The sequence below is a fragment of the Rhinatrema bivittatum genome, chromosome 10 (assembly GCF_901001135.1).
Source record: "Rhinatrema bivittatum chromosome 10, aRhiBiv1.1, whole genome shotgun sequence".
Taxonomy (NCBI): Eukaryota; Metazoa; Chordata; class Amphibia; order Gymnophiona; family Rhinatrematidae; genus Rhinatrema; species Rhinatrema bivittatum.
In genome coordinates, this window is record NC_042624.1 from 125,539,126 (window position 1) to 125,562,908 (window position 23,783).

General features: G+C 43.0%; 1 protein-coding gene across 4 annotated transcripts in view; it reads right to left on the reverse strand.

Annotated features, from left to right (window-relative positions):
- PTPRF (protein tyrosine phosphatase receptor type F) overlaps window positions 1-23,783 on the reverse strand; it is a 792,879-nt gene that overhangs the window by 319,715 nt on the left and 449,381 nt on the right. For all 4 annotated transcript variants that reach the window (XM_029617709.1, XM_029617708.1, XM_029617711.1 and 1 more), the window contains exon 7: window positions 9,889-9,999. In XM_029617709.1, coding sequence (XP_029473569.1) covers window positions 9,889-9,999 — 111 coding nt within the window. The remainder of the gene's footprint in view (window positions 1-9,888; window positions 10,000-23,783) is intronic.

Here is a 23,783-nt window from a genome sequence, read left to right on the forward strand (position 1 = left end):
TGGAAACAGGATGCTGGGCTTGATGGACCCTTGGTCTGACCCAGCATGGCAATTTCTTATGTTCATATGACACTAGGCATAGCGATAGTTTTAAGTCAACATTCTCCACGAGTACTTCATTCCTGTTCCTTCTTTTCGAAGAAGTTCTTATCTGCAGAACGTAACTACGGCATCAGAGATTGAGAGCTCTTGGCCATTAAATTAGCTCTCGAGAAGAGGCATCATCTACTCGAAGGAGCTCAACACTGTAGCACAATATATACAGATCACAAAAACCTCGAACATCTTCACCAAGCTCAGCAACTAAATGCAAGGCAAGCTCACTGGTCCTTGTTCTTCACACATTTTTGTTCAAACTACTGGTACCACCCTGTGCTCAAGAACCAATGGGCAGATGCTCTCTTGCATTTCTTCCAGATCGAGAATACCCCAAGAGCCCCCCAGTCATATCATTGATCCCGTTAAAATACTTCTGGCTACCTCCATGACCGTCCCTCCAAGAAAGACAGTCATACCATCCCGACTGCATGAAAAGGTGTTGAAATGGGTTCATAACTCTCGTGTCACAAGTCACCCTGGACGGGCTTGAACCTTTGAATTGCTTTAGCGTTACTACTGGTGGCTCCAAATGAAGCAAGATGGCAGAGCTTAAGTTGATTTGTGCCCAACTTGTGCACAGCAAAAAATGCTGCATGGCTGACCCTGGGGGTTGTTACAGCCATTGCCATCCCCAGGGAACCCTGGACCTACCTGTCCACAGATTTCATCGCGGACCTTCCCCTTTCAGACAAAGCCATCATGATCTGGGTGCTCGAAGATCATTTCTCTAAAATGGCACACTTCATCCACTACCTGGCCTCCTGCCCGCACCAGAGTTGGCACACCTCTTTACTCTTCATGTCTTTCGTCTGCATGGCTTACCAAACCATATATTGTCGGACAGAGAAATACAATTTACCACAAAACACTGCTGCTCCCTTTGCAGGAAATTTGGCATTATGCTAGACTTCACTACTATCTATCACCCACAAGGAAACAGACAAGCAGAACATACCAAACGGCCTCTGAAGAAATTCTTTCGCTACTATATCAATGAGGGTTGTGTTAACATGGGTTTGTCCACAATACCCTTGTTAATACAGCCACCGGGTCATCTCCCTTTCTACTGGTCTATGGAAAACAACTGTTGCTCCTCTTCCACTGCTGGAGACAATACCCTCGCCAGCCACCCAACTGTCTGGACAGAAATTGCAAGAACTATGGGCACGGACCAATCTTCTAATCAAAATGTTGCTGACAAGAGCCAAGAGAACGGCAGATGCACTGAGAAGACCTGCTTCTCAGTTTAAGATTGGAGAAGACCTGCTTCTCAGTTTAAGATTGGAGAGAAAGTTTGGCTCAGCACATGACATTTACATCTGCGAGTACCTTCCATGTGCCTGGCCCTGCGCTACATTGCACCCTTTTCAGTATTGTGACAACTGGGACCCATCACTTAACAATTGAAGCTGCCATCAACCCTCAAGATATATAATGTGTTTCATGACTCGTTACTTAAGCCCTTGCCATCTAGGACATTATCTGAAGCTCAGGATATAACCATCAATGGAGAAACAGTATACGAAGTCAAGGAGATCCTAGATTCCTGCTGCAGGGGCAGGAAAATCAAATATTTCATCTCTTGGAAGGATTACAGCCCAGAGGAGAACTCCTGGGAGCCAGCCTCCAATATTCTAGACTGTAACCTTTTTGTTGTGTTTGGTCCGCCGTAGAGTAGGCCCATGAACTGCCACCCTTACTGGCACTTCCGAAAGCGGCATCTGATTCCCCTATGCCAGGGAAGACCTCCAAAGGAATGTGCGGCTGACCACCGCGTTCCTCCAGTTTCGGCTGTCCCTGCTGACACCAGCACAGCCCCTCTTTTCCAGGCACATGGCAAGCCATCACATACTGCCTTTCTCTGATGCAGCTGCTTTCCTGGGGCCCCTCTAGCTGCATGTGTGCCCAACTGGCCTCCTCTTAAAGGGCTTGTGGTGGGAATCAACCAGCAGCACCTAAGGAAAACATCAGCACTCTGGCATATATAAGTCCTTGCCTGCACTTTCTCTCTGCCTCAGCAATAGGTCAACTACCTCGGTAGCAGTAAATTGCCTCAGTGTGTGTGCCTGGTCTTCATTCTTGCATTCTTGTGTTTCTGATCTTCGTCCTTGTGTTCCTGGGTCCTCATTTTGTCAGCTTTGGTCTTTGTTCCCGAGTTCCTTTGTCTAGTCCCGTGGTCAGTCTTCAGTCCTTCATCTTTGTTCCTGTGGTCGGTCTTCGGTTCTTCAGTGTCTTCTCAACCCGTGCTGTCCCTTTCCTCCCTGACTGCTGTTCTGCCCTGCCTTCCCTCGGATTTCTGCATTTTGACTTTGGCTTGCCTCTCGACCAGAAGCCCAGCCTGCTGGCCCCAGCACCTGAAGGCTCAATCGAAGGGGAACAAGGGCTATTATAGATGAAGCTCCAGTTGGACCTCTGCTATAGCCAGTTCCACTAGCCGACAGTGGGGACCTGCAGGGCTCCTCCTTGCAGGTTGCATCAACTCCACCTCAGTCCAAGGGTCTACAACCTGCAACAGATTGCCGAGGCCATAGACTTGGCGGATACCACTGGCCTCCACGCCAATCTGGGGCTGGCAAAGAAACTTCAGCAACAGCAGCATTTTCTAGAGTTCTTGGTGGCCTCCATGGAGTGACAACACTCACCTAGATGCCACAGCAGCTTTGGCCGTCTCAGTCCTGCCTGCAGATACCTCACTAGCTCTAGTTGCACAGAGTCGCCCCATCTTGCATTTACCGGCTCCACCCCGGTCCACTGAGGACCCAAAACAATGCCGGGGTTTCCTCAACCAATGCTACATGCATTTCTCCCTTTAGGTGGTGCTGTTTCCGAACAATGCAGTCAAGATGACATTCATCCTGTCCCTCCTGGATGTGAAGGCTCTGGCCTGGGCCTCCTCCTTGTGGGAGCGTGCAGACCCTATCCTTCAAGATCTGCAGCAGTTTGTGAGAGCCCTCAAGATCATCTTTGATGAACCTGGCTGACTGGCCATGGTGAGTTCTGACCTCTTCCACTTGCACCAGAGCACCTGGACCTTGATGGATTATGCTACTGAATTCTGGATCCTGACCACGAAATTTAAATGGAGGGAGGCCAGTCCTTGCAGCATCTTCATGGAAGGCTTGCCCCCCCCCCCCCCCACCCCCGGAATTAAGGACAAGCTGGCTGCCTGCAAGCTTCCAGACTCCTTGGACAAGCTCATTGACCTGGTTGGGAGAATCGTCTGCCGCATCTAGCAACAGGCTAGGGCACTCCCCCCTCCCATGTAGATTAATCCCATTGGCTCCCTGCTTTCAGTGCCCGTTTTTTCCAGCGACAGCAGCACCATCAGCACCAATGCACCCCGAAGAACCCATGCAGTTGGGGCAGGGGCGCTTTGCTCCTGAGAAGAGGCGTTGCCGATACCAGCTAGGCTTGTGCCTCTATTGTGCCGCTACTGAGCACCGGCTCACACAATACCCAGTTAAGTCGGGAAACGTCAGAGCCTAGAATTTAGTGGGGGAGGTGATCCTAGCTTCACAACTCTGGCTCCTCAACTGACACTCCCGGTGACAATTGCTGTGGACAACAAGGAATTTACCACCCAAGCTCTGGTGGACTCCGACGCTGGGGAGAATTTTTTGATGAATACCCTGGTGGATCATCTAGAGCTTCCCATGGTACCCAGGAAAACCCAGCTGGATCACCCTTGCCACCATTCCCTTGACTGTACATATAGGGCTTCTCCATGTGGAACACATTTTCCACGCTATTGACAGAGCTGTTCATCTGATTATCTTGGGGCTTGCTTGGCTACCAGTGCACTCTCCACAATTTGACTGGGCATCATTACAGCTCGCCAGCTGGGGACCTCACTGCCATGGGTCCTGTTTGGAGCGGGTGTAACTCCTGCTCCGACTAGCTCTGGCGACCATCTTACCGGGTCTTCTCCTGCTGTACAGTGACTTTGAGGATGTGTTCTTTAAAAAGAAAGCCAAGATACTGCCACCCCATAGAGAATACGACAGCAGCAATGAGTTCCTGCCTGATACCAAGCCTCCCTGAGGCTGAGTGTATCTCTTACCTCTCCCCGAAACTAAGGTAATGTCGGAATACATCTGTGAAAACTTAGACCAGAGCTTCATCCAACGATCCTGTTGCCAGCTTAATTTTTGTCTCAAAAAAGGAAGGGTTGCTCTGGCCCTGCATCGACTACTGTGGCCTAAATGCAATTACTGAAAAGGATCTGTATCCTTTGCCTTTTATCTCTGTACTGTTTGACCAACTTCAAGGAGTGAGGGTTTTCCCAAAATTAGACCTCGTCGGAGCCTACAACCTGATTCGGATTTGGTCTGGGGATGAATGGAAGACAGCATTCAACACTTGAGATGGACATTACGAGTATCGGGTGATGCCCTTCAGCCTATGTAACACCCCAGCTGTCTTCCAAAAGATGACAACTCAGATCTTCAGAGACCTTCTCTACATCTGTGCTGTTGTATACCTCAACAATATCCTCATCATCTCCAGAGACCTCAATACTCATTGCTGTGATGTTCACCTGGTGCTTCAGTGACTGCGGGAAAACAAATTAGATGCAAAAAAAGAAAATGGGACTGTTTAAAAAGGAGAGCCTCTCCTTTCTGAGGTGCATTGTATCCAAAAAAGGCTTCCACATGAATCCAAAGTCAAGAGTATCCAGGATCAGCCTCAACTGACTGGGCTACAGACTCTGCAAAGATTCTTGGGTTTGGCCAACTATTACTGGCACATCATTGCAAATTATTCCAAGATCGCACTCCTCTCACTGCACTTATCCCTTAAGGGGGAAAACACTAGGTTTTGGCCTCCTGAAGCCGTAGCAGCCTTCCAAGAGTTGAAGGATGCTTTCCTCTGAAAGTCCTATCTTCACCACCCAGACCCTACATGCCACTTTATTGTAGAGGTAGACACCTCCACCATAAAGGTAGGGGCAGTTCTAAGTCAGTATTCCCCTAAAGGGGTCCTCCATCCTTGCTCATTCTTTTCAAGGAAATTTTCATCCCCTGAACACAACTTTGGCATAGTAGATAGAGAGCTCCTGGCGATCAAGATAGCACTTGAGGAGTGGTGCCACTGGCTAGAGGGAGCTCAGTGCTGTATTATCATCTACACACATCATAAGAATCTGGCACACCATCATTATGCACAACAAGCCCGCTGGTCCCTGTTTTTTGCACATTTTGATTTTGAACTGAGGTATCATCTGACCGTCAAGAACATCGGGCAGATGCGCTTTTGCGCTCCTTCCTGGCCGAGGATTCCCGGAACCTCTGAGGCACATCATTGATCTGGCCAGAATCCTCCTAGCCACCTCCATGACCGTCCCCGCCAAGGAAGATGGTCATTCCCTGCAAACTCAGAGAAAAGGTATTGAGATGGTCCCATGACTCCTGTATTGCAGGATACCTTGGGCAGGTTCGAACTTTGCACTTCTCCAAGAACACTACTTGTGGCCTCAAACGAAGCAGGATGTTTGGGCCTATGTGGACCCTTGTCCTACCTTGCGCAGAAGAAATCTCATTCGGAATGACCATCTTTCAGTTGTTACAACCATTGGCAGCCGCCAGGGTTTATCCACTGATTTCATAGTGGATCTCCCAATCTCAGATGGTGCCACTGTAATTTGGGTGACTGTTGACCACTTCTCAAAGATGGCTCATTTTGTCCCACTTCTGGGTCTGCCTTCTGCATTGGAACTGGCACTTCTTTTTACATTCCCACGTTTTCCGTTTACATGGACTCCAAGCACATTGCATCAGACCGAGTACAATTCACAGCAAAATACTAGCATTCATTGTGCAAGACGTTCAATGTCACCCTGGATTTTATGATCACCTATCATCCACAGGGGAATGGTCAGTATGAGCGTACTAACTGGACACTCAAGAACGTCCTCTGGTCCTATGCCGATGAATGTAAGGATAACTGAGCTTCCCTTCTGCCCTGGGCAGAGTTTTCTCTCAACACACATTTTCAGCTCGACCGGTCTCTCACCATTTCAAGTGGTCTACGGGAAACAGCCCTTGCCTCTTCTGTCTCTCTCTGTGACAATACCTTCGCCAGCTGCCCAGCTATCTGCCCAAGAACTCCATGATCTCTAGACCCGTGTCAACAGCCTCCTTCAAAGGGCAGTCCAAAGAACCAAGATGACCACAAACCCTCACTGGAGGTCCACTCCTGATTTCAAAGTGGGTGAGAAAGTATGGGTAAGCACACGCTACATACTCCTCAGAGTAACTTCTATGGGATTCACTCCTTGCTACATAGGGCCGTTCCCTATTCTCCGCCTGGCTGGACCTGGGACCTACCAATTAAGACTGCCACCCTCACTAGGTATACATAATGTGTTTGTGTTGCTGTTAACCCTTAATCCTCTCCTGGCCCTCAAGAGCACCACTGTGACCTCAGGAGCTGACTTCCTAAGATAGCACACTCAATGAAGTTAAAGAGATTCTAGATTCCAGACAGCAAGGAAAGAGATGGGAGTATCTTATCTCCTGGAAGGGATATGGGCCCGAAGAAAATACCTGGGAATCAGCTTCCAACATTCTGGAACCCAATCTTCTAAGGGAATTCCCATGCCATGCATCCCAGGAAACCAAAACCCTGAGGGAAGAGTTAAGGGGGGGGCTCCTGTTGTGTTCAGCGGTCCGCGGGGCAAGCCCACAAACCACCGCCCTTATCGGCACCCGATTCTCCAACGCCAGGGCAGACCCCAGAAGACCAACCGCTTAGTTCCTCCGGCTTTGGTTGCCTCCACTGATGCTGTCAGAGCCCCTCTTCCAGGTATGAGGCAGGCTGCTGTGTGCTGCCTTCCTCCAACGCCGCTGCTTTCCTGGGACCCCCCCTACATGCTAACGCCTTACTGGCCTCCTCTTAAAGGGCCAGTGGTGCCTAAGGATGACATCACCACTCTGGCATATATAAGGACGCTCCCTGCCTCAGCAGTAGGTTGACTACCTTGGTAGCAGCAAGTTGATTCAGTGTGCGCTCCTGGTCTTCATTCTTGTGTTCCTGGTCTTTGGTTCCTGAGTTCCTTCATCTAGTCCCATGGTCAATCTTCAGTTCTTCGTCTTTGTTCCTGTGGTCAGTCTTCGGTTCTTCACTGTCTTCTTCACCTGTGCTGCCCCTTACCTCCCTGCCTGACATTTCTTCCCTCGGATGGATCTCTGATTTTTGACTTTGGCTTGCCTCTCGACCTGATTGAACTCCGCCTGCCACACACCACTGCCTGGACCTAGACTCTTTTGAACTTCTCCTGCCCTGACCGCTGTCTGTCTCTGGTTCTGCATGTCTTCAGCTTGTTCCGGACTCTGGTCTGTGACTGGATGACTGATGGATCTTCACCTCCACAGCAGAGGCCCGCACCTACGTCCTGCTGCCCTGGCACCTGAGGGCTCAACCCACAGCCAGCTCCACCAGCTGACAGTGGGTATCTGCAGGGCTCCTCCCTGCAGGTTGCGTCAACTCCACCTCGGTCCAAGAGTCCACACCCGCAATACTTTTGAAGGAGTTTCACATTTGCTACCTCAAGAAACCTCAAGCCTCGGGGAGGGGACTTAAGAGAAGGGTAGTGGTCCACGAGTCCTCCCGTGAACTGCCAGTGGTCTCCGGGTCCAGGCCATTTCCTCCAGACTCCACTGGGATCCGATGCCATACTTTGATGAAGCAGGACAGCCTGACGCTCTCAGTGGTGGGACAGTACCACCTTCCTGCCAGGCTTTCTCTAGGTGTGTGCGCCGAATGGCAAAACTCTTAAAGGACCCACGGTGGGAAACTGCCCCGTGGCGCCCATGGATGATCTCACAGGTTTAGGCCTATATAAGACCCTTCTGCTTAACTCTTCTTTGCCTCAGCAACAGGTCTCTCTACTACTTGTAGTGCAAGTTGCTTCAGCATTCTTCATCTCCAGTTCCTGTTGTCTTCAGTTCCAGCGCCCTTGTCTTGAGCTCTTCAGTTGTTCTTTGTCTCGTCTGCCCACTTGTCCTGCCTTTCCCTTCAGATGAATACTCGGTATTAACCTCAGCCTGACTCTTGCATATTCCTGTATGCCGCCTGCTACCGACGACTGCCTGCCTCCTGGACATTCTTGAATGCCAACTGCCACAAGCCCATTTCCGGATTTGCCTGTACCATATTCACTCCACCTGGCGAGCTCGATGATCTCCCTACCATCAGCAGAGGCCCCCACCTAAGATTTGTCGTGGGCTGGTAAAGACGAAGCTCTACTTCATCCGGATCTGCCTGGTGATGGTGGGTACCTGCAAGGCTCCTCTGCAGGTTGCATCAACTCCATTTCAGCCTACGTGTCCACGAATTCAACAGCAGGTCCATGGATACTTTGCACCTGTGGCCTGTAAGTGAATTTTTAAAGGGAAACTCGTTACGGCATTTTGGGCTGGCTAGTGCCTCAGGTACAAAGCACCTCTGGACTGAGATTTAAAAATGAAATTCCCACACATTTCTTCCAAATTTGCCCTGTCCATCACCCAGCTGCAATGAGGTGGGGGAAAGAGGGCCATTTTCAGCCCCTGACTTTTAGCTGGGTAAAATCTTTCTATGCTTATATTATGGGGAAAGGTCAAAGGATGGAATTATTAAAAGACCTTCATTACCTTTCTTACACACTACCAAGCTTTTATTAATAAAAAAAATCCAGTGTTTAAATAGAAGTAAACTCCTAGAATCTAATGAGAGTACCCTAGTTTTTACAGAAAACCACTGCATGTTTAAACTGCAGAGCATCTTGAGATGGAATATGGGAAATTCTGCAAGAAGCCTGAGACATACTGTGGCAAGGCTAAGAGTCCAGAGAAGTTAGTGAGAGTAAAAAGATAATAGGAAAGAACCATAAATTTGTCAGTTAGCCTTGGGGTACTAAACAACTTTTAGCAAACCAGATCTGCAAGGATAGCCTGGCAAAGGCATTTTGAAAAAACACAGGAAATCACAGAGAATAGACTGCTATCAATCATGGCAATTCTATTATAGAATACACATCTTTGGCTTCCAAGACCATTTGGGTTAATTATATAATTATGCAAAACCACAGGGGTACATATTCAGGTGCGAAGCGGCTAGTTAAGTTAGCCAGAAACTCATGATCCTGCTACAGTACCTGAATGTAAACCGATGTGATATCTCAGATGAATGTTGGTATATAAAAATAACAAATAAATAAATAGATAAGTCAGCTTCTCCCTGAAATGCCTACTTCCTGTCCCAGGAATGCCCCAGACTTACCTGGCTAAACTGTAGCTGGCTAATTCGCTATCTGGCTAGAATTTAGCTGGGTAAGCATTTTAAAAATAACTTTGAATATATACCCCACAGTGTGTCCAGTGAATAAAGAGGAAAAAAACAGCAAAAAGGATGGCAGAAGACAGATAACCTGCGTGTCTTTGAGTGGGTGAAAAAACCTATGAAGTACACGAGAAATAGATTAGTGTGCAAACATGAATCTGACTTCAAAAGAAGGAATTTTTTATTCAACAGAAACAGCAGGAATTACAAACTTAGCAAAAAATTAAAATGGTGACCTCCTTTAAACATGTCAAGAACTGAAATGTGTACTGTACCTTTTCCTCAGGAGTCGTTCAGCTGGCAAGAGATGGCACTGTGAGTGGCCTGAGAACTAGCTGAAGCCCAGCATTGCAGCTGGTTAGAGATCTTGATGAGTGAATAACCCACATAAGAAACATGTTACAAGGTCTGAGAAGAATATCACAAGGTCTGCTGGATGGAGGGAGTTTGTGGAGAGACAGCCCTTACCTCGAACATAAAGATTTGCTGGAGCAGAGTAGCGGGTTCCTGCACTGTTGGCTGCAACACACTCATATTTGCCTTGGTCGGGTTCGTCACTGTTCTCTATCTGCAGAGCCCCTGTGCACAAACAAGACAAAGACATGGTAGCAACACATTTGCATATTACATGGCATGAGAAATCACCTCATCTACACTCAAACATCCAGCAGCAGACAGCTGTGTGCCACACTCCTATAATCACAAATACCATGCACTTCTGCTGTGCCACAGAAGGCAGAGAGATTTGACAAAACAAATGGAGATCAAAAAAGCTAGTTGTGTTTTAAACTGGCCTAAGTATTTGACAACACTGATATATAGGAGAAAAAAATGTAATGACCTTTTTAAAGTTCCATCAAATAAAAGCCTGCTCAGCATAATGTCTCCTAATCAAATTACTGACATTAATTTGCGGCTGTTTGCTGGCATTGCCACATCAATCATGTATGTACAAATTTGGTGACTGGCAGCAAAAAGCAAGCAGATATAAGGAGGAGACACACGATGCATACAAAATGTACATTTCTTGCAGACTGCAAAACACACATGTACAAACTCTGAGGTTATTTGTCCACAATGATGCCTTGGTGTCTCTTATCGACATTATTTTTCTTTCTATTCTCTCTTCTCTCCATTTCCCATCCATCTCACCATTCCTCCTTTAGAGCCCTTCCCCATCTGTCTTGTATTAGTGATCTCTACACTCCTTCCTTCCTTTCCAGCTGCATGGGCTCCTATCAGACTCATCTGGCTTCCAGTATTTTGCTGCTGCGTCTTCTCTTTCAGATAAGCGATTAGCCAAAGCCATTTCAGTGTTTCTCATTGGTTAGACTTGGCTTTTCTGCCCTAAGGAACTCATTAATTAGAATAAATGCCCACCCACATACAAACAGATACAGCTCACACTGGGACCGATGGTGATCTGGGGCAGCAAAAGGCATGTGATGCATCATCATTGGATCACAAACAATTACACATGCAGATTTATGTGAAAGGAAGGGAAAGGATTATTCTAATAAGTGTGATGCAAAGGAACAACATTATAACTCTGCAAGCCAAATAGATTTTGTACTTTTCAAGATCAGAGTAAATAATTCAATTGCAATGTGAATAGAAACATTGTGCTATACTTGTTTCAGTATAAGGCCATTGAAACTCTAGCATTTAAATTTTTGCTGCTGTGTATGTCTAGTGCATAGTCATAATTCAAAGGATACATCATGGTAAGAATGAAAACCCAAGCTACTATTTCAAAGGGGTTAAATTGAAGCAGCATAATAAAAGTCATTGATGACATGCTGGATGGTCTGAATGACAACATAAACTGAGAAAAATTAATGGAGCACTGAGAGGAGAGGATCACCTTGCTTGTGGCTGGAAAGAATCAGTAAGTACTGCTTGGAGACATTTTTAAAACATAAAAGTATTGGGGAGAACTAAACTACTGAAGTATATTATTAAGTGTGGTGATCATAAAGTCAGGCAACAAAGATAACTTTGTGTGTTTGTATTTCCCAACCACCCCTAGCTGATCCTTTAATTTATAGGCAGATGTCACTTTCACACTTACAATAAAAATAAAATTAAAAAAAAATCAGCCTTTTAACTTAAACTCAGAAATTCCCCGCACCTTATCCAAAGTTTGATCATTCCCTTGTAGTTACTACCAGATATATAGTGAATACACAAATACATTTAAAAGACCTTAATTATATGAAATCTTACACCCACAGCAACCTAAAACTTAACTAGGAACTGAACAAATTTAAAATGAAGGCAGCAGTCCAGCATCAAGAGGGGGGACTCCCAGTCTTTTGCATCGATTGTCACATGTATGATTTTTTACCCACCGGTGAGAAGTTGTTCGTGTGCATGCGATGCAAAGAGCTCCTGGCTCTTAGAGCAGTGGTTCTCAATCTTTTTTCCCATCGTGACACACCTGACAGGCCACGCTCACATGTGACACACTGCTCATTACAATTTACGACAGAAATAAAAAATAAAGGTCCAGTATTATTTTTATTGTTAAGAATAAAAGATACGTATTCTGTCTGAACAGAAATTGCATAAACAGTAAACATCCCACACCAAAACAGCACCAGTTTCCAGCATTTAACAGTAACCACCTTACCTAAGAAAAGGCAACACTAAAAATATTATACCAGGGAAAACGGACCAAGTCAGGCTGCTATAGAGCCCTACACAGAAACTATACGCCAGCAGAGAACCTCACTCACCTGAATCACATGTGCTGACCCTCACCTAACAAAGAATAAAGAGACCAAAATGCATAACTAGAAGCATGCAGACAAAAACTGAATTGGAAAGTGCAACAAGCCAGAGTCTCTGTATGCAGTGTAAAAAAGGTAAAAAAGAAAAATCACCCACCCTTATAAAACAAATCAAGCACCGCGCATCAAAGGGGCGCGGCAAAGGGGCATGCCCCTTTGTATGCCCCTTCGTACGCCTAAAGCAAAACCAAAGGAAACGGAACGGAACATCGAAACATACACCAAAATCAAAACTTGATGGAGTTACAGAAAGGACGAGGTGGATCTACAACACATCCCATAGAAACATGCACCAACAAAGGTAAGTAGAGCTGCAAACACAAATATTTACAAACACAAAAAGAAAGTAACAAATCACATGATTACAAAAATACCATCCGACATAATCTCAACGAAGTAAAGAAAACCAAGAGCCCAACCAAACTAAGTCTAAATAAAATGTTAACCTTAACGTTCATTCTAGTAAATGCCCAATCCATAACTAAGAAATTTCCAATAATTACAGACTTATTGTATGACATTAAACCAAATTTCATCGCTATCACTGAAACGTGGTTAAAAAAATCCGACATTATCATCAAAAATCAAATAGCACACAGAAGCTATGACATATTATCAATTCCAAGGATTAATAAACGCAGAGGCGGCATAGCATTAATTATTGAAATTTTTTTTTAATGTAAACTGATTCCAACAACATCCCCCCCAAACCACGAAATTGCACTATTTGATACAGAACACACACAAATATGCATTATATACTGCCCACCCAGCCTGCTTGACCTAAACCTATCCCCTTTAATAGAATATTTAACAATTAACCTAAACACATCAAAACCTACCATCATAATGGGTGATTTTAACTTTCACATGGACGTGTTTCCACTAACAAATACATGCCAAACACTAAATGATACATTGGAAGCACTGGGGTTCACATTAATCACAGATAAACCCACACACAAAGCTGGCCACTCCCTCGACCTGACATACATTAATCATAACTTCACCGAACACTTAAATACCAGCTATAATCAAATTCCATGGTCGGATCACTTCTTAATCCAATCCGACATCAAACTCATAAAACCAAAAGAAATACAGAAAAATGAGCCCTTAGAATTTAAATATCGTCCCCCCTTTAACCATGACATTCTAAAAAATAAATCAGAAGAAACTTTAATAAACCTCAACCCCCAAAACTGTATAGAAGCAACAACAGAATGGATAACGAATACAAGGAAATTGGCAGACGACATTAACCCCACAAGAACAATACAAATCCGTGAACCAAAACAAAAAAATCCCTTGATTTAATGAAAAATTAAAGGAAATTAAACAAAATCTGAGAAAAAAAGAAAAAGATGGAAAAAAAGACAAATCAGCAGAAAATTTAACCAAATTTAGGAAACAACTAGCCTTTTATTAAAAAAAATAATTCTTGAAGCAAAAAAAACAATTCTTTAATTCAAAAATTGAAAAATTTTCAAACAACCCACGAACACTATTCAACATAATTAAAAATCTGACTAATGATAAAGCAGATATGCCCCAAGCCCCACAAGAGAACAAATGCAACGACTTTGCACACTATTTCTCAGACAAAATCACAAACCTTAAAGCAAAGATTCCATTCCTAACAAAACAGGAAATCAAGATGCAAAAAAGAGATGTGACACAATTCTCCACATTCGACGAGATATCCCAGACCGAAGTTGAATGCATGATAAAAAAACTGATTCCCGCACCACATAAAATTGACACCATTCTCACCACAGATATAAAAAAACTAGCTGATATAACCTCATACACACTAACCAAAATAATTAACCTATCACTCAGTGAAGGAGTTATGCCAGACTCACTCAAAAATGCAATAATAAAACCTATTCTGAAAAAGAAAAACAGTGACCTAACCATCTTAGGTAACTATAGACCTGTTTCAAACTTGCCCAAGATCGCAAAATGAATAGAAAAAGCAGTACAAAAGCAACTAGCAGAACATCTAGACAACAATAACATACTCTTCCCATCACAACATGGCTTCAGAAAACACTATAGCACCGAAACGTTACTAATCTCTCTAACAGATACCGTACTTCGCGGATTTGACAGCAGAAAACACTACATCATGATACTGCTAGATCTGTCCGCAGCATTTGACACAGTAAACCATGACATACTATTAAAAAGACTGGAAGAAATTGGATTACAAAACAAAACAATTAAATGGTTCACATCCTACCTTAACAATAGATCTTATCAGGTACAGATAAAAAACTCAATATCAGACAAAATCACACTAAAGACAGGAGTCCCCCAGGGTTCAGCACTCTCAGCAACTCTAACATTTACATGCTCCCCCTCTGCCACCTACTGGCTGGGCTATGGATCATACACTACATATATACTGACGACATTCAGTTAATTCTACCAGTTTAAGAATCAATTGAAAAAACACTAAACTTTGCAATGTTATACCTAAACATAATTAAACAACTATTAAACCAAATGGAACTAGTAATCAACATTGAAAAAACAGAATTTATACATCTTGATCGAAAATACATCGAAAGAATTCAAAATCCCATTCGACTTAAAAATGACAAATCAGTAGAGTTAACTGATAAAACTAGAAACCTAGGAGTAATTATAGACACGGAACTGAGCCTTAAGCAACACATATCAATAAAAGCAAGAGAAGGCTACGCCAAACTAATGGTCCTTAGAAGACTAAAACTCTTATTAAATCAGGAACACTTTCGTACAGTACTACAAAAGCATTAATATTTGCCAGCAAGGACTACTGTTAACACACTTTTCCTAGGATTACCATACACCACTATCAGACCACTGCAAATACTACAGAACTCGGCTGCCAGAATACTTACTGGCAAAGGCAGAAGAGATCATATCACCCAAACACTTGCAGATTTACACTGGCTCCCAATAGAACAGAGAGTTCAATTTAAAACACTATGCACAGTTCATAAGCTAATAAATGACGAAAATTCTGACTGGCTAAACACCGCATTACGATTACATGTCCCTCAAAGAAATCTCAGATCGGCCAATAAAGCTCTGCTAACCATACCCTCAGTCAAAACAGCAAAGTTGACCCAAGTTAGAGAGAGAGCACTATCTTTGGCAGGACCATTATTATGGAACACATTACCACTGGAATTAAGACTAATGAAGGAATTAAAACTCTTCAAAAAAGGCTTAAAAACATGGCTCTTCAAAAAAGCATTTCACAGTGATGTAGTGGAATAACAACACATACACAAAAGCAGGAAGTCACCAAGAAAAAGCAGAATTGCTTATTTTTTTTTTATTTTCTCACAATTAAGTATTAAATTAGAAAGACAGTTAATTGTAAATGGTAACCACACCCATTCCCTATTTAGAGTATATTATTGAACTATGTAACCGTATAATAATGGCACCCTATGGATAATTGAGAAACCACATATTTGTGCCTAACTGTAAACCATTGTGATGGTGCACTACTAAACGACGGTATAGAAAAGTTTTAAATAAATAAATAAAGAAATAAAATCAGTAGCAGTAAAAGCATACTAACAAAAAGAACAGATTATTTCAAAACAGTGGATGAATGAAATATCCAATAATTAAAAACTCATGTAAAAAATTTCTAGATACCAATAAAATATTTCAAATTAGCAGACACAAAGACCCAGTAATGAAAAATAAGGATACAAAAAATGTTTTGCTCTGGATACCTGGGAACGTGTGATATTCAGGTGCCCTGAGATTGTTTTGAATTAGCAGAAGGAGGGATGGTTTGCTTGCAACTTTCTCCTCTCTCTCTCACACTGGCTCTCAAAGGCTCACATATACACATGCTTTTTCTCTCTCACTTATATAGGCTCTTAATTACACATTTATACACATGCTGTCTATCTTTCACGCTTACACACACAGGCTTTCAATCACACACATACATGCTCTTTTTCTCTCACACACAGACTCATTCACATGCTTACAAACATGCTCTCTCTCTCTTTCTCTCATTTACACACAGGTTCTCAATCACATACTCCCTCACCTAAACCACTTCTCAGTCACACAGACACACATGCTCTCTCTCTTTCTCTCATTTACACACAGGCTCTCAATCATATTCATATGCTCCCTCACCTAAACCAGTTCTCAATCACACACATACTCTCTTTCACATGTACAGGCTCTCAATCATTCACATACATGCTCTCTCACTCACACGTACACACAGGATCTCAAACACACATGCTTGTTCATTCACTCTCTCTCCCCCCCTCCCCTGAACTAGCGGCAGCAGCAGCCTCCTCCACTTCTAACCCTAAAAGCAGCAGCAACCTACTTCATTTTCAGCCCTCGCGGAGAAAGGAGTCCCATCAGCTGCGGGGGTTGACGTTCTTTGTTTTTCTCCGAGCTGCGCAGCTCATTCCTCAGGCTGTGCCTCTCTTGTTTTCTTTGGGCCGACGCTGCCTGCACTAGCATGGTCTCTTCTTCCCTCGCACGCACCTGCTGCTCACCACTTTCTCTTCCTTGAATACTGTGTGCAGTTCTGGTCACCACATCTCAAAGAGGATATAACTGCACTGGAGAAAGTGCAGAGAAGGGCAACCAAAATGATATGGGGCATGGAATGGCTGCCCCATGAGGAAAGACTAAAGAAGTTAGGGCTGTTCAGTTTGGAGAAGAGACGTCTGATGTGGGGATATGACAGAAGTCTACAAAATCATGAAAGGACTTGAAGTTAATATAAATCAGTTATATACTCTCTCAGATAATAGAAGGTCCAGGGGGCACTCCATGAAGTTAGCAAGTAGCTCACTTAAAACAAATCAAAGAAAATACTTTTCACTCAGCACATAGTTAAATTCTGAAATTCATTGCCAGGGGATGTGGTTGCAGTAGTTAGTGTTACTGAGTTTAATTAAGGTTTGGATAAGTTCCTAGAGGTTAAATCTATAAACTGCTATTACGGTAATTAATAAGCAATAGTAGCTTGTGATCTATCTAATGTTTGGGTACTTGTGACTTGGATTGACTACTGTTAGGAACAGGATACTGGGCTTGATGGACCCTTGGTCTGACCCAGTATGGCATTTCTTATGCTATGTTCTTATGATAAGACTAGTTCTATAAATAAAACTGCAATAATACATAAACCTAGTTTCAGTGCATAATCATAACTACCATTCAGCCATATGTACACCTTATTTAGAGGAGAAACATTTTTGCTTGGAGGCTACCACAACAGAGGCAGACTTGAATGCGTTGTAATACTGTAATAGAACTCAGGATTGATGTGCAACTAAACTGCAGCCTAGAATCTCATAAAGAGACAGAACTGAGCAAAAAGCAAGGGAGGAGGAGCTCTTTACATTCAGAAAACACTTGGACTTCCCTCTGGACAACCTTCAGTCTACATGACACAAGGAAATAGGAAGATTCTGACAGGATGAGACAGATTATGAGGAGCTGCTGATCGCAAGTGACTTTAATCTACCAGATCTGGATTGGAGCCTTTCTGCAGAAGCATCAGCTAGGAGAGGAGATGTCCTGGATACCCTGAAAGGGGACAATCCCCAGGCAACCAGCTGATGAACTCATTCCTAGGCAGGTGATACTGAACCTGTACTGTCAAGCAGAGACATGGTTGTCATACTAAGGAACAAATGTTCTCGTAACCTTTGAACCAAACCATACTAAGCAAAGAGGCGGACTTCAAGGTAAGTGACAGTGCTCAGGAAGCCCATCAAAAATTCAGGATCTGAAGGGTTTCAATAAAAGGAAGCACAGACAAGAGAACAAATCGTGGTGTGAGGCAAAGCTGCCATGGGAAGAATCAGGAAAGAAGCCCATATGGTGCTCTAAAGAGGAAGAAGAAATTGTAAAAACATAGAGCTTAGTATTAAGAAGTTACATAATCTTACTACACTGGTTACCTATAAAATCTAATATCAGTACAAAATATTGACTTTTATTCACAAAATCATTTACAATAAAGACTCATACTGGATAGGAGCAGCTCTACACTTTCATGTACCTTGGAGAGTGCTTAGATCTGTCAACAAAGCTTTACTAAGTATGGACCCTGCATCTCCGTATTAAAGAGAGCAGCGCACAACATGAATGGAGAAGGAGCACCGGCAGCTAGAAAGGGGAGGGGAAGGGAAGAGAGGATGGGTAGGGAGGGGATGAACCAAGTGTAGGGGAAGGGTGGATTAGGTAACAGAAGGGGAGGCGTGGGTTCATGGGCTGGGTTCAGCACAGAAATCCTTCTTTTCATGTGTCCGTTACAGCTGTGCTATCTCTGTAGCAGGGCCTAGATTATGGAATCCCAAGCCAAAATCTTTACAGTTGTCTTTGGATACTAAGGTTTTAAAAAAAAAAATCTAAAAACTGGCTTTTTAAATTAGCCTATAAAATCTAATGAATTGAAGGGGAATTGTCGATATCGATGCTTAAGGCTGCCATGACCTCAAATTATTTTGTTGCATATAATGTATTTTATTCACTATGTTTTAATCATGTAAGCCGCCCTGATTATGTTTGGAAGGATGGTCCATAAATACTTATAAACTGTATATTTAAAAAAAAAAAAAAAAAAAAATGAAGAGAATTTTAGGCTAAATTATGAAGAAAAGCAAAGGGAGACTGGAGAGGCAGTTAGAGGAGGAAATCAATCAATAGAAGATAAAACATTGTTTAGAGATATATGAGAGCGAGAGAGAATAACAAGAGGTTAGTGAGGATGGGAACCATTTTTATTGTCACTAACTTAATATGTACTGCTGCTTTTATATATTTGATTACTGTATTATAGTTTTTGATGTAGGCCGCTTTGAGCTGTACTTTTGTTTGAGGAACACATATGTTCTATGCAGAGAAAAGTATGCACATATGTCAACAATGCATGTACTTCTACCTGCGTTTATTTATAGGCGTTCCTGGGTTGGGGTTACTTCGGGGAAAGCAATTACTTGCATAGTCTTGCACAATTTTTCCTCCCTAAAAACATGCCCACACAAAGCAGGCACAAATAGCTGGGCTAGAGACATTGTTATTAAAAACAAAATGCACATTGGAGCTGCTCTTTGCCATGGTTAAGCCTGCCCTGCTAAGATGGCAGTGGGACACCCAGGTGGCAATGTCACACAAGGAAATATATATATATATATGCTTTTATACACCGACATTCATGACATCGGTCATATCATATCGGTTTACAGTAAAACAGTGTCGTAACAATTGACAATAACAACCAGAAGGAGCAAAAAGTTACAATCAAACAGGGGAGTGGAACTTGGGAGTTGGAAAGACAGAGGGAACAAATTAACTTAGAATTAAAATACAACTATAGAGATGGGGAGCTTGGGGAGGCTTTAAAATTGTTACCGGGCTGTTGCAAGGGTTCGGGGAACGTCTGTTTGAACTGAAATAGGGCTGTTGCGGTGATTAAGGGAAAGCCTGTTTGAACAACCAGGTCTTGAGGTTTTTTTGAAAGTCCTTAGGCAAGGTTCCTGTCTTAGATCTGGGGGAATGGAGTTCCAGATTGTGGGGCCTGCTGTTGAGAAGGCTCGTTCTTTTGTGGTTGACAGATGAGTGGTTTTGTTGGGAGGAGCGTGTAGGGATCCCTTATAGGCCTCCCTAATAGGTCTGGCGGAGGTGTGAAGTTCAAGTGGAAATTGTAAGTCGAGGGGAACCTGGTGATGAATAGTTTTATGAATGATAGTGAGGGATTTGTGCAGGATTCTGAAAGTTATTGGGAGCCAATGTAGATCTCAGAGGATCGGTGTAATGTGATCTCTCCTTTTGGTGTTTGTTAGGATTCTAGCGGCTGCATATTGTAACATCTGTAGGGGTTTAGTGGAGGATGTTGGTAGACCTGAAAGAATAGCATTGCAGTAGTCTACCTTAGCGAATAAAATGGCCTGCAAGACGGATCGGAAGTCGTGAAAGTGCAGTTGAGGCTTGAGTCTTTTCAGCACCTGTAGTTTGTAGAAGCAATTTTTTGTTGTGTTATTGATGAACTTCTTTAAATTCAGATGGTGGTCGATTGTTACTCCCAGATCTCTTACTTGTGTGATTGGGGAGTTAGTGTGGGACTGCTGATGGGTATCACAGTTTTCTGGAGAAATAAGAAGGAGTTCCGTCTTGTTAGTATTGAGGACCAGGTCAAGGCTGGTGAGAAGGAGGTTTATCGCTTGTAGATAGATCCCATTCCTTGAGTGATTTCGAAAGCGATTCGGTTATAGGGATCACAATTTGGACATCGTCTGCATATATGTAAAATTTCAATTTTAGATTTGTGAGTAATTGGCAGAGGGGGAGGAGGTAGATATTGAAGAGGGTGGGTGATAGAGAGGAGCCCTGGGGGACTCCGCTTGATGAGTTGATACGTGGGGATTCTTTGTTATTGACTTTAACTTTATAACCTCTGTTGCTTAAAAAGGAGTCGAACCATCTGAGTGCTGTTCCTGTTATCCCTATATCAGTAAGCCTATTTAGTCAGAAGGAATGGTTAACTGTGTCAAACGCTGCAGAAATATCTAGACGTGCTAGTAAGAAGGATTGGCCTTTGTCTAGGCTCATGCTGAGGTGGTCTGTAAGGGATATGAGAAGGGTTTCTGTGCTTCTGGATTTGCGGAAACCGTATTGAGTAGAATGTAGAATTTTATGTTCTTCGAGAAATTCTGATAGCTGATTGTTGACCACTTTTTCCAACCTGCCCTTCCAATGAAGGGCAGGTTGCAGATGTTGGTCTAAATTCCAAAAAGATTTGGAAGTGGATTCTTGTGGAAATTTCCAAAGAGATTTGGAAGTGGATTCTTGTGGAAATTTCCGGTAGATTCTTGTGGAAATTTCCAAAGAGATTTGGAAGTGGATTCTTGTGGAAATTTCCGGTAGATGTGTAAAAGGATTGGTCTAAACTACCTTTCCTCATGCTTGGAAAGATATACCCTGCCAAGACTGCTATGGTCTTCAAAGGTGGCCTTATTGTGCAATCCCTCCCTTAAAGTTGTCCAGCTAAATGCAGATTTTTGAATATTTTGGGTAATTATCCGGCTAATGTTTATCTGAATATCTCATTATCTAGCTAAACATTTAGCCAGATAATATAGGAACATTCTGGGAGCATTTCCGGGATGAGTTAAGTTAGGCGGCTTCAGAGTTAGCCATATAACATCTTGTTAACTCAGGTCATGTGACAGCTATCAAAGTTAGCTGGATAAAGTTATCCAGCTATCTTTAAGATAGCCAGCTATATTGAGTAGTCCAACTACTCTACTAACATCCCTTCAAAGTTAGCTGGATAAGTCTGCACTCTGGCCAGTGACTGAATATTACCTGTTTTCTCTTAAAATAAGCAGGTTCACCAAGTCACATAAGCGAGATTCCACAGGTAAAGGCTGTTTTTAAGAAAAAGGGGGAGGACAACACCAACAGATGGGAGAATCCTAAAAATGCTATCCCACTGACAGACTTGGTTGCAGTGTCCATTGGGGAAGTACATGCACTGAAAAATCCCATGGATACAAAGCACTGCTTGTGTATGGGTAACATTTCACCAGGAATTCAGAGGTGGATCTTACCTGATCCAGCCTGGGAATGCCTCCTCTAAATGTATATACTTTGAGCTGCTTTGGGAGGAGGGACGATGAATTTACAGACAGCTTACTGAATAAATCCCTATTTACCCAGGTAAATGGCTTTACAAACTGTCCTCTCACTGAGCAGTCAACATCACCACATCCCTCAGAGACAGAACAAAAGGAAATGAAATCTGCTAAACTTTTCAAATGGTACTTTTTGTCACTGCACTCTCAGGTCTGGTCAAAGGAAACAAAGCTGAGTAAACTTTCTTTGAGCATTAGTTCACTCAAGGTATAAGGCATCAGCTAGCTTGCAATCCAAAGAGTGAAGGACGCTTTCACCTTTGTAGTGCTTGGGGAAAAATGCTGAACAACTGACTGGTTAAGGTGAAAATCTAACATCAGCTTCAGCAGGAAATTACCATGGCTGCAGAGAACCAATCTATCATGAAATCTGATGTAAAGTAGCTTGATAATTAGGACTGTGGCTTACTAACTTTGCAGGCCAAAATGATAATCATAAAAAAGTAAAACCCAAACAGTGAAAAATGCAGTCCAACATAGCTTTCTCATGAAAGTCATATATTATATTCCATAGCATTTCTCGCCAAGAACTAGGATGGATTTATTTTAGTTTAAACTTCCCCATAAAAAAGTGACATTCATAAGAATGCAGACGTTACAATGACTTTTCATCAGTTTGGGAAGAAGCACATTGATTTTCCATGACACTGCAGGAGGCTTTATAGAAGACTTCAATTAAAGCAAACCCTGCATAAGCCTGACAACCAGGGGCTGTGCAGAAATGCGGATGATATGCACTTTTTGCATTGAGATTAACCTTAATAAAGCTGGTTTTAAGGCAGACTCTGAAAGATGTAGAAGTTATTCAAATAGGTTTTGTGTGGGACAAGAAAAAGAATCTAGTGTCTTGTCCTCCACAAGCATCTTGGAGTCTCCTTTATAGAAAACAGGACTTCGGTTACCTCTTCAGACAGAGCAAGGAATCTTATTATGTCCTCCTCAACATCCAGGTTATGAAGGTAAGAGATTGGATGTTGGGCTGGATCAATGTTCATGAGACCCTGCAATCTCAATATGGACTAAGCTGAGCTCTGCAAACTGAATTACATCTTCCACTGCAGCCATTACATTGTGAGCTCTTTTGACAAGGAAACAAGAATTGGCCTAAGTCATGTCTAGCAGAGCCTTTACAAACTTTAATTATGGTGTCAGGGTTCAATGGGTAGTTGATGACAAACCTTAGTGACTGTAGAACCTGGTATGGCACTTTGAATAGATCCATCTGCTCCTGTAAGACCTATGCCGCCTGAAGATTTCCTTAGGTATCACTGCTGGACAGTATTTGAGAGGCTTCCTGCTCTCATTCCCCTCGGCTCTGACCTGATGTGGATGATGCCAACCTGCATAGGCATCAATACACTGATGTTATTGTGGCAACCCCTTGGGATCATTACTAGCTGGCCTTAGCCTAGGACATGGAGCGTGCCTAGGAGAGGAGTGTACCATTTCATAATAGCACCTCCTGCAAGATTACTGGAATGGTGATCTCCTGTCTGCTTAAGGGCAGGCAGAGAGGGAGAGTAGTGTAGCATTTTGAGTTTGAGTTTAGAGAAGTAGGAGCTATTCTCTGTGTTTTTTTCACCTATTCCTGGATATCTATCTGGGTAACAGACTAGGAAGGAGGCAGATACCTTTCCAATAAACAACCTGTCTGGTACAGTTGTCTCAAGTTTTGATTAAGACACTTAAAATTAATTTTTGGAATTTTCTTGTGAATCCTTGGTTCTGACTCAGTGAGGAAAAGTACCAACCTTGAGAAGGACAGGAATATTTATTTATTTTGTATAAAACTTATAACCCGTTCTCGACAATTTTGGCTTGAGACAGCTTACAAACATTCATAATAAAAGACAAGACAAAAATCAATTTACATACTATA